At 41.2% G+C, this 12,340-nt stretch overlaps 1 protein-coding gene across 2 annotated transcripts; it reads left to right on the forward strand.

Annotated features, from left to right (window-relative positions):
• The first annotated feature begins 796 nt into the window (after nucleotides 1-796).
• Nucleotides 797-9,667, forward strand: LOC115138155 (uncharacterized). Of its 2 annotated transcripts, XM_029674684.2 has the most exons (7): nucleotides 833-1,497; nucleotides 1,641-1,750; nucleotides 2,266-2,377; nucleotides 2,513-2,631; nucleotides 5,496-5,840; nucleotides 6,680-6,775; nucleotides 7,112-9,667. In XM_029674684.2, exons 1-7 carry the CDS (start codon nucleotides 1,224-1,226, stop codon nucleotides 7,823-7,825), a joined length of 1,770 nt encoding a protein of 589 aa, XP_029530544.2. In that variant the 5' UTR covers nucleotides 833-1,223; the 3' UTR covers nucleotides 7,826-9,667. The 2 variants fall into 2 exon arrangements, with proteins under 2 accessions (XP_029530545.2, XP_029530544.2); XM_029674685.2 differs by lacking the exon at nucleotides 5,496-5,840 and having other exon boundaries at nucleotides 797-1,497.
• The last annotated feature ends 2,673 nt before the right edge of the window (nucleotides 9,668-12,340 follow it).

A 12,340-nucleotide genomic window follows, 5' to 3' on the forward strand; every position in this document is an offset into this window, starting at 1 on the left:
TTGTTATGTACCCCACTTGGGGATGACTTATTTTGTACAATGGACTGTGTTCTAAAGACTCATGCACAGATACAGGAAAGCCAATAAGTTAATATTTCTTACAATTACAAGTATTGTCTCCCCACGGTTCTGGTTTTGAGGCTTGGGCAACTGGGGGCTGCAGTTCATCTGTCTAATCCCCTGCAAGGAGAGAAAGGCATTAATAATATTAGAATGGTGTATTCATTTAATATATACTGAACAAAAATGTAAAAGCAACATGCAACAAGTTCATAGATGGAAATCAGTCAATTTAAATAAATGTCATTAGGCCCTAAAATATGGATTTCACATGACTGGGCAGGGGCTCAGCCATGGGTGGACCTGGGAGGGCATAGACCCACCAACTGAAGAGCCAGGCCCAGCCAATCAGAATTAGTTTTTCCCACAAAAAGTATTTACCTACAGAAATACTCCTCGGTTTCATCAGCTGCCTGGGTGGCTGGTCTCAGATGATCCCGCAGGTGAAGAAGCCAGATGTGGAGGTCCAGAACTGGCGTGGTTACACATGGTCAGCGGTTGTGAGGCCGGTCGGATGTACTGCCAAATTCTCTAAAACGATGTTGGAGGTGGCTTATGATAGAGAAATTAACATTAAATTATCTGGCAACAGCTTTGTTGGACATTCCTGCACTCAGCATGCCAATTGCATGATCCCTCAAAACTTGAGACACGTGTGGCATTATGTTGTGTGACAAAACTTCACATTTTAGAGTGGCCTTTTTTTTGTCCCCAGGTGCACCTGTAACAATTATGCTGTTTAATCAGCTTCTTGATATGCCACACTTGTCAGGGGGGTGGATTATCTTGGCAAAAGGCAATTATCTTGCTCACTAAACAGGGATGGAAACACATTTGTGTGCAACATTTTAGAGAAATAAGCCTTTTGTGCATATGTAATATTTCTAGGATATTTTATTTCAGCTCCTGAAACCAACACTTTATATGTTGCGTTTATATTGTTGTTCAGGTTAAATTCCTGTTTAATATGGATGCATATACACCGAGTGTACAAAACACCTTTGTAATATCGAGTTGCCCCTCAATGAAGGACTTTTATTTTTAAAAACGAACAGCAAATTCCCCTATTGTGGCTAGCTTCACATAGGTGCTAGCTAGCGCTATCACCTTCAAACTACTTAGCACGTTCACATACTTGCCATTGTATAAAGAAAGAGACGACCATGGCGAATTGTGACTATTTACAAACTCAGCTAACCTCTGTTTTGAACTCGCTTGTTAAAATTGCGGTCGTGGAACTACTGCGAATTGTGGAGGATAGCGCCGTTGAACTTCGTCTGGAGGTGTCCAAGAGTAAATTTGAGAACGAAGCACTGAAAATTGAGAACGAGTCTAACAAAAACAAGTTACAGAGTTTGGAAGCAGAACTGTGGACAGCGGGAAATCGACCATGTTCCATGTGTTATCGTTGTGTTGGAACTCCAGCTCGCGGTAAAGGTAGGGCAATTTGCTAACGTTAGTTTATTCGCTTGCAATGATGGAGGCGTTACAAACTGGACAGTGCATATGGATAAGCAAGAGACAGCATCTAGCTAGTTGACGTTCGCTTGCTAATGTTGTTTCTTCTGTTTGTGGCCCAGGTGGATGCGTCAGCCCCAAAAGAGATAGAGATGCTGCTGGTCCTCCTAATTCTTCAGAGGAGGACAATGCATCACCATGGTTGCAACAATCTGCTCATACCATTGACGAGGTACAAGTAGCTAGCTGTCTAACCTATTTTGCTACCAAGCTAATGTCACAACAGCAGTCTGTCACCTAATATATGTAGCTAGTTAGATAATAGCCCTTGATCATTATTCTGTTCTATTACACATAAATCGGACTGTGCAGAGTTGTTAAGAGTTTAAGAGCCCCCGACACTCAATCTGAACATTAAGACGCATTGCTTGCGGTACTGTACTGTTTTAGAAGCATAAGGACCTTATTTTTCATACCAGCTAGAAATAATATCCAATAAACAAAAGGTTAAATTGATACACACCTGTTTATAGGGTTATCGCCATATTACAGCGTGTGTTTATGAAAGACCAGCGACCGCTCGTGTTGATGAGCTATGTAACGGAAGAAGGCCGCCAGAAATTCACGTTTATAAGAGTATAATCTCGGACTTGGACTACATAGATGCATAATTTGCATCCCATGTGCATATTCTTTCATGGTCTGTATGCAAACATGTGGGACTTCATTCCACTGTACTTGATTCAGACTACAGCAGCCATGGAGAGGGATGGGATTCAAATCGTTGTCATTAAGAATGAAGCGGGGCATGAAGGCACACATAGGAAGAAGGACCCACAGGCTGGAATTTCAACAGAAGGTGACAATTCACATTTGCCTCATGTCGAAAGTGTTGTTACATCAGATTGTATCAGGTCCCATTGTCGATGATTTGAAATAATGTACTTCAAACTGTCCTACACCTCACTTACAAAGCTTGTGTCTCTGTTTGCAGGTGAGCAGCCATGTCCCAAAGTGGACATGGTGTATGGCAAGGAGTGGAGCCAAAGCCTGTGGCGAGACAGAGATGCTGTCAAGGAGGACTCTGCAGGACCATCGGTGACCCATCGACAGGTCAGTTCTCTTTCTAAGGCAGAGGTCCTTATCTGGTAAAGACATGTAAGCTTTACATCCAGAAGCTGTTGACACGGTTGGGAGTGTCCGATTGAGACCTACAGCCACAGAATTAGATTAGAAAATGTTTCTCTATGTCTTCAGTGCAAAATGTGATGATGATGCAAGTGCATCATATGATAACACTTTTAGATATTAACTTTACTGCTGGCATGCAAAAACAATTGGGGACCATTTCAACAGTGGACTAATGAAACAATACTACATGGTTCTTTTGAGTAAAATATCCCTTTTAAGTAGATAAGTCTCATACCTTCTCTGGCTACTTCACTTGACTGAGTTCACATTCCAATCACAACAGACTGAGCCTTTGACAATGAATGGGAAAGAAAACGAAAGGATGTAACGCAAACTCAGAGTTGACAGAAGTGAACTTGGAGGAAGGAGTATAATGGCAAGAACAGTAGGAATGTAATAATTCACTTAAATGTACAGGTCCCCCGGTTCAAATGTTTTAAGAGGGGCCAAACCGATTCAACATTGTGAATCACCGGTTCACTAATGTTTTTTTAGTCATTGTTATATTCTGAAAATATCTCATCTGTTGTGACTGAATTGATGCTTCCCCTCCTTCGGTTCAGTAGCCTATGAACTTTTATGCTTGTAACTGTATGACTGTCAGATAACTGTGCGCACAGTTCGGGAGACAGCTGCTCGAGCCAACGAGAGGTAGGCCTATCCCTGTTCCAATAGGCTATTCATACATCTGTGTGGCATCTTTAACATTCAGATGCTTATAAAATGTCTTTCACAATGTCATAAATCAGATTATTAGTTTAGTGACAAGCAATGTAATTTGCTTGTCAATAAACTAATTGTTACCAAATGCACTGTAGGAAATTGTGTTTTACCGGAGTTGTGTAGCCTAGGGGCGTGGACAAAACTCACATCCAACTGCAGATTGGGGCTTTCAGTCAGATTCTATTTAGATATCTCAGGTTCGCCATAAGAAATAGTATTGGTAGTTTTTCGTTAAACAATCATTTTTACCGGAACAGGTTAAGAAGGCAACATTTTCTGGAGCTGAGCATGGTATCATTCATTGGTCAAAGCATAAAATTCCAAACGGTATAACCATTTCATTTTGAGACCCAATAAAATCCAAAGCTTCGTTATATTAATTGGCTAATACCAGGCTAATTTCTAAAGATAAATATTGTCAGGACAAGCTCACTATTTTTTTATCATTAAAAATGAGAAGTTGGGTGATGGTGATTTCAGATTAGAAAGTGGGGGGGGGGGGGGGGGGGGTCAAAAAGCATATAAATTGCCCACACCCCATATCTGATAGTGGGATGGAGGATGCTCTGTCTGCCCTATGGCTCGGGCAGTGCTATCCGGGATCCTTGGGACGTCCCTACCCTAATTTTCTTATTATTCTTTAATAAAAAGTTAACTGTACAATCTGCTTCCTGCTGTTTAGGGAAAGGCAAGACCTATTTCTAAAAAAAATGTTTTTTAAAAGAAGCCCGCTTTTTAACTAGCTCATCTGTATGTTTTTTAAACTTTAAATCCTAGTCAATCCAAAAGCCCAGATTTTCATAGGTGGGAACCCGATCAATAGGAGAACCATTTAATAAATAAATTGAGTGTATAAAACATTAAGACCACCTGCTCGTTCCATGACATAGACTGACCAGGTGAATCCGGGTGAAAGCTATGATCATTTGATGTCACCGGTTAAATCCACTTCAATCAGTGTAGATGAAGGGGAGGAGACAGGTTAAAGAACGATTTTAAGCCTTCAGACAATTGAGACATGGATTGTGTATATGTGCCATTGAGGGTGAATGGGCAAGACAAAATATTTAAGTGCCTTTGAACAGGGCATGGTATGTGCCAGGCACACCCGTTTGTGTGTCAAGAATTGCAACGCTGCTGGGTTTTTCATGTTCCAACAGTTTCCCGTGTGTATCAAGAATGGTCCACCACCCAAAGGACATCCAACCAACTTGACACAACTGTGGGAAGTATTGGAGTCAACATGGGCCAGCATCGTTGTGTAACACCTTCGAGACCTTGTAGAGCTCATGCCCTGACAAATTGAGGCTGTTCTTAGGGAAAAAGGGGTGGGCGGGTGCAACTCAATATTAAGGTGTTCCTAATGTTTTGTACACTATATGTAGTCCATCTGATTTTTTTGTTGTTGCGAGAATTAGAGAACAACATATTTAATCTTGGCCAACCAGGGTATTTTGTGAGGCAACAAAGTCAGATTGCAGCTCTAACAACACCTGGTCTACAGTTGGGGCAATAACATACATTACATTATAGTCTGCATACAGATTAATATTACAAGTTAACAGACCAATATTATTTATGTAAAGAGAACATGTCCCAGTAGTACACCTTCGTTAATATCCAGGAACATAGACTTAACACCATCAGAAATTACAATGTTCTGTCTGACAATTCTCAAACCACTTGCAAGAAGCCTGGTACAGGCCTATTTTAGTTTGAATTAAATTGCGATGGTCAACACTGTCAAAGGCCTTCGAACAGTCTATAAATAAGGCAGCACAGTGATTTTTATGATCTAAGCAATTTAACACATCTAAAACAAGAGTAGCAGCTGAAACTGTGCTATGCCCAAGTCTAAAACCAGATTGGTGGACATTAACCATAACCCTAACCATTTTTAAAGTTACACATCAATAGGGTAGGGATGTCCCAGGGATCCCGGATAGCACGGATCTATGGCTCCGCTCCGGTACCTACACATACCATTGATGCGCACAGACAGACACTTTTTATTTGATTTATCTCTAACACGCTGATTGAAAAACATAGCTCTCTCTCCACAGTGGCTTACACCTGGGCAGTCAAGCTCTGTGGACTTACGAAATCTGCGCCGGCGCCGAAGAGTAAGAACTCAACCGCACCCGCAAAGGAGAGGGACCTACCTCAGGTACACCCCCGAGCAAAGGGCCAAGATTGCGCGGATGTGCATGGAGGTGGGTGCACAGATGGCCGCAGCCATGATGTCTGAGGAATTGGGAAGACGCATCAGCCCCAACACTGTGAGGTCCATGAGGATCAGCTACGAACAGACGGTCGAAAGCATGGGCGTCCAGAAAGTGGAAGACCTACCCCATTTGAGGCCATTCAGAACAGACATGTTTGATGAGGAGATTACTCGCTTCGTAATGGTGAGGAAAAGAGCTGGAGGTCAGGTTAGCCCATCCATGCTGATGGTAGCCACACGAGACATTGTGATGCGCAGAAACCCAGAGATGCTGGCAGAGAATGGCGGTCATATCCTAATCAGCACAAATTGGGCCCGTTGTTGGCTCCGGCGGTTGGCAGGAAATAGAATCACGTCAAAGAGGTAGTGAAGATATTGCAGGAGTCCTCTACTGTTAGGACAGTGTTTTTACATTAATGAGAATTCCTCGTGTTTGTGTTGAAGTTAAGGAAGACGTGTAACATTCCGTGTTGACTGGTGTCCAGTGTGGTTAGGAGAGTCTGCATGCAGTATGTAACCGGATGCCATTGTGCTGTGTTCTCTGAAGTTAGTGTTGGCAGTTCATATCTTTAGTATTTACATTTTATGAATATTCAAACTTTTTGAAGCGAACTATTCAGATAAATGCTTTTCAAATTTTGTAAGGGGATGGATGGGTTTAGTGTTATAACAATGTTATGTAACTTGGCTTATGTGTTGTATGAGGTAACCACATACGCTTTCGTTTGCTTTTTATGTATATTGATGTGTGTATATAGTGTAATTGACGTTATCATGCAAGGCTCAGCTGCAAAAGAGACCATGATATCAGCATGACTCCCTGCTTAAATAAAAGTTAAATTAAATCAAGTTTATGAAAATAAATATATATACACCTCAAAATCCTTAGTGCCTCTTATGTTTTATTTCTTTAGTACCTTAGCGTGTGTGTGAGCGAATGTGTTCCTATTACAGAGAAGCATCGGCATGTGCCATGGAAAAAGTCAAATGAAAGCTGTAACATGTAATATGTCAAACACACAGGTCAAGACTGTTTCGGCTCAGAAAAGGCAGAGTGTTTGTGTAAAGAAGTCCGTCATAGAAGATGAACCTGCTGACTCATCAGATGCTGGTACCCAGGTACATCAAAATGAACCTCTTTCCATTATTTGTGGTATAAAATAGGGGGGGGGGGGGGCTGCTTGTTGCACTCAGAATGTGAGAAGAAAAATTATGCTTCTGATCGGTCAAGCCCTGAGTGAGGCTGATTACTCAGAATCAAGTACATTTACATTACCCGGAATATGACTTAGTACCAGCAATGAACAATGTACAAACAGAATACAGACTAGTATAAGGTAATTAATGGAAAGGTGCGGTGTTGGGCTCAAATGCGTTGTATCAGGTACAACTTCAGTATATGGAAATGTATGTGTAGACAGTGTGATAAACGTTCCTCTTGGTCTTTCTCCACAGCACCAGAACACCACTGAATCCTGTGATGTGGAGAAAAGTTGTGCATTTGGAAGTTTTGAACCAGAAAGTTGTTTGAACTTTGAAGAAAACCACTTCTTGACTTCACCAGTCAACATCATGGTCCCGAAATGTGTGAAGCTACCAGGTGCAGCAGTGGTCATGGACACCCAATTAGACAAGTCCATGGACTTTGACAACATGAACAACTCCGGAAGAAAGAAGAGAGGGAGAAAAAATGGCCCCTGTAAAGGCAATGTAAATTACTGTTTTGTATGTGGAGAGCCCCAATCGAAGATCTCCCGCCACTTGAAACAGCACGAGAAGGAAAATGCTGAAATTGCTTATGTCTTAAGTCTTGACATAGCTTCAAGACAGAGGAAAGTGTTGCTGGAGAAACTGAGGAACAAGGGAAATTTCCAACACAACACTAACGTCGTAAATAAGGGATCCGGGTGTCTCAAAGTAAAAAGGAAACCCAAACCGAATAGTGGCGCGAAGAGATTTGAACCTTGTCTTTACTGTAAAGGTATGTTCATTTGGCAAGATGTGCGGAGGCACATGGGAAGATGCCCTTGTAGACCTGAGGGGGGAGATAAAAACCAAGAGCATCATTATGGCAAGAAGCAGTACTTACAGAGCTGCTACACTGGACGAGTGAGCAGCATGTTTAATAAAATTGATGTGCAGCTCACACCTGACGGGGGGATTAACTAGCACTTGTATTTTTGCCTCACCACGCTGTCTTCACCCTCGTTTGGGTGCTAGCAAGCATGCTAGGCATCAACAGCCAATCCATTAGGGTCTAGAAGCTATAGTGAGATTAAATTGTCAATAGTGCTGCATAATCAAATGTATTTATTAAGCAATTTTTATACATCAGCAGGTGTCAAAGTGCTATACAGAAGTCCTACCCAAAACTCCAGATGGCAAGCAATGCAGAAGCACGGTGGCTAGGAAAAACTCCCTAGAAAGGCAGGAACCTAGGAAGAAACCAGACTCTGAGGGGTGGCCAGTCCTCTTTTGTCTGTGCCAGGTGGCGATTATTGAGGCCAGATTGTTCTCCAAAATGTTCAAACGTTCATAGATGACCAGCAGGGTCAGATAATAATCACAGTGGTTGTAGAGGGTGCAACAGGTCAGTGTATTAAGAGTAAATGTCACGACTTTTCATAGCTGGGCATTCAGAGGTCGAAATAGAAGGTGCGGTAGAGAGAGGGAGAGTTGAAAACAGGAGGTCTGGGACAAGGTAGCAAATCCGTTGAACAGGTCAGGGTTTCAACCACCAACTTATCATCCTGAGACAAGGTCGAGTATAGCCCACAAAGATCTCCACCGCACGAGCCCGAGGAGACGACAAACCGGACAGGAAGATCACGTCAGTGACTCAACCCACCTAGGGACGGCAGGGAAGAGTACTAAAAAGCCAGTGACTCAGCCCCCGTAATAGGGTCAGAGGCAGAGAACCTAATGGAGAGGGGAATGGGCCAGACTACACTCAATCATAGGACCTACTGAAGAGATGAGTCTTCAATAAAGACAAAGGTCGAGACCGGGTCTGCGTCTCTCACGTGGATAGGTAGACCATTCCATAAAAATGTATCTCAATAGGAGAAAGCCCTGCCTCCAGCTGTTTGCTTAGAAATTCTAAGGACAATAAGAAGGCCTGCGTCTTGTGACCGTAGCATATGTAGGCATGTACGGCAGGACCAAAACTTGAAATAAGCATTCGAATACTCAGGCTAAGAGTTTTTGCATAAAGTTAATCTTTCCCCAACTAAGGTCCCGCTCTTTTCACGCTCACATTGTCCAACGCTCCCTGCCCAATTTCACTCCTCTTCCACTCAAAATGAATGGCTTTCCGTAGTTTAATCGTCCACATCGCCTGTAAAAAGGTACCGTGAGAGCGTTTGATAAAGTGGCTCAAGCTTTCTCCAGGATACATTCTGTAGCAGCTAAATGCCTACAATGACGGTCTACTTTCGTTACACCAACGCTACGCCCCCAGTATAGCAGCTCTGTTAGGGGCTGAACTCAAATCGCTAAACTCATAAACCAGGTTGGAACCATAATGTGTAATACTCTATAAATTATCCCAACAGTGTTCAGAGTGGACTGTCAGATTTTGTTCTGTTCTTTTAAAGAATTTCCTGATTTAGCCTCGGTTTAAATTCTCCTCTTTAGGAAATGCGACAGAATGAGATTTGGGTTTCGGAGGCGTGCTTTGGTGTGTTTGTTTGTGTGTGTTTTGGGAAGCGTTTGTACTTCCACCCTGCCAAAACATTAGTCACTCACCTTTCTAGATAACATGAAACCGTGTTGCCTTGAAGTAGCTTAGACTAGCTAGCAAGCTTTCCAACTTCTTTCGCCAATTAGCTTCAGCCGGCAGGTGTGCGACGGTGGCAGTTGGTTTGAATTGATTTGGTTAGCCTACCTGTGAGGCTAGCAGGAGTTAAAGTTCCTAGTCACTGCTGGTTTGGAGATGACATAGCCTAATACAGACGGAAGCATGTCTGTTCTACAAAATGTATTCCCAAATAAATGTATTCTCTAATATTTTATTTTCTCTGTTACGCTGTGTGCACTGACCTGACATGCATGATTGTTGATGACACTGATGTTCAGATGAAGCTAATTAAATAGTCTATAATGTGCACCAAAACAGCGCTTAACTCAAACAGCGGTGTGTAGCCTACCGTAGCTGATAATTCAAAGTTTATACTTTATCACTCAGTATGTAACTTTCCAGTGCTACTATTTTTGCCATGTAATGTTATTAAAATTTAGACAGCCCAATAGTAGAATAGTTTACCTAGTTAGCTTGTGTGTTGCAAGATAAATATTCCACTCGAGCACAGGAGGTTGGTGGCACCTTAATTGGGGAGGATGGGCTCGTAGTAATGGCTGGAGCGGAATAGGTGGAATGGTATCAAATACAGCAAACATATGGTTTCCATGTGTTTGATGCCATTCCGGCCATTATCATGAGCCATCCTACCCTTGGCAGCCTCCTGTGCTCTCAAGATGCATTCAAGTTGCTAGAGCCATAGAGGGAAAAGTATTCTGACAAGTCAATGCACAAAAGTTCTATATGTAATCGCAGGAAAACACTTTTGGCCTTTGTTGCTAAAACATGTTTAATTCATACAAACTTACTCAAAGTTTCAGTACTGATTATTTTAAATGCAAGAACATGTTAATTTGCTTTCATGAGTTTATTCTCTCACTGCCCTAAATTTAAGACAAGGGTTTTGCTATCTTGGAATTAAGAATATTTCCAATAACCTTATTTTCAAGAATTTAATTTAACTTTTTGCTTAGTGCAATACATTTTTCAACAACTTTTTTGAGGAATACCAACTTTGCTAACTTTTCTTAAGTCTATAGTTAAGAAAAAAATGATAGTTAAGAAGAAATGTCTTATGAATGCTTTGTGAATCTGGGTCCCTTGACGTTTTCCACATTTTGCCTTATTCTACAATTGATGGAGAATTTTAAAAAATCCATCTCCACATAATACCCCCATAATGACAAAGCAAAACAGTTTTTTTTGTGCAAATTTATAACAAACTGAAATTTCACAATTACATCAGTATTCAAACCCTTTGCTATGAGATTTGAAATTGAGCTCGGGTGCATCCTGTTTCCATTGATCATCCTTGAGCTGTTTCTACAGTTGACAGTGCATGTCAGAGCAAAAACCAAGCCATGCTGTTCCTAGGCTGTCATTGTTAATAGGAATGTGTTCTTAACTGACTTGCCTAGTTAAAATAATGGTTAGATACAAAATAAATGGATGTCGAAGGAATTGTCCATAGGCCTCCGAGACAGGATTCGGCACAGATCTGGGGGAAGGGTACCAAAAAATGGCAATGGAGTAGAATGTCCTTTTTACAAGTAATCAGAACTGAGATTGCCAGTTCATCTACATAAAAATGATCCCGGGGAGGACCCGTACCATCTAAGCAAGGGGACTGGAATTGATAAAACTCGCAGTTTAACACACAAAATGAACCTCTTTCCCTAAAGTATGAAAGGGGAGGTTAACTTGGCCACAGACAATCGATATAAAATCGACTAAGTTTCAGTCATGAGATTTTTTTGTTGCTTTAACCAGAGTTAGGTACCGTCAATAAATTACACAATGTAAATGGGACAATATTTTCATGTTGCACACCTTTTAGTTGTCTAATTTTAATGCGTTCAATATTTATATATGCATTTTTACAATTTATAGTTGGTTTGAAGTTGTCATTGAAATTTAGAGCTACTGACATTTTACAATATTGTCCCATGTAATTGTGTAATTTTCTGATGGTTCTTAACCTAGCCCCATTGGGGAATATCGAATGCCACAACAAATTGACAATGGGCATTATGCGTCTATCATCGTCCTAAACGTGTATGCGTACACGCACTGCAGTGTTGTAGAATAATGGACCGTTGACTTTCATACTTTTTAAATTCTCAGCTCAAACAGTTTCTCTAACTTTCAACACATTCAAATTAGTAGAGGACGCATACCGGAATTGTGGGGAGGTGGCGTACAGTGTTTCAGAGCAGATGGGACATGGGATGCCGGACTATCGCGTTTCAGCGTCTGGACAAGGATTTGGGATCGGGTCGCGTACAGCAGCACTCAGAATTTATGATTTACTTGGATGCTGCCAGCTGTGGGCAGGTTTGAAATAAACCCAAGCCAATGGAAATTTATGGTATTCTTTATTCTGTGACGTTTTTTCTCTCTCCTAATCTCGCAAATCTCCGTTTTGGACAAGACTTTATGACCGAAATGATCCTATTTACACATTGTAGTCAATTTTGACACTAGAATACATGTTTGACTCATATCGAGGTTTATGTGTGGTGTTGTCCAAAACGGAGATTTGCGAAATTAGGAGGAAAAAAACTTTAATTTGGCCCCAGACAAACGATATAAGATCGACTAAGTTTCAGACATGAAATTTAGTGGTATTCGAAATAGTTGATGAATATTGAGGTTACAGTCGAGGAACATTGAGATAGAAATAGAATTTAAAACATAATTTGAGAGACATTTGTAGCACATTAAGTAAACATAATATTTTGACTAGTGACATCACAGTTGCTTGTTGTATAGTTGAATTGATGGCCATTACATTTGAAATCAATCTCAAATTAAACGAATTCAATTCGAAATGAATTTTGTATTCGCACAACACGATACTTATTGCGTGACCTCGTGATAAATCT

This window comes from Oncorhynchus nerka, linkage group LG12, assembly GCF_034236695.1.
Source record: "Oncorhynchus nerka isolate Pitt River linkage group LG12, Oner_Uvic_2.0, whole genome shotgun sequence".
Classification (NCBI taxonomy): domain Eukaryota; kingdom Metazoa; phylum Chordata; class Actinopteri; order Salmoniformes; family Salmonidae; genus Oncorhynchus; species Oncorhynchus nerka.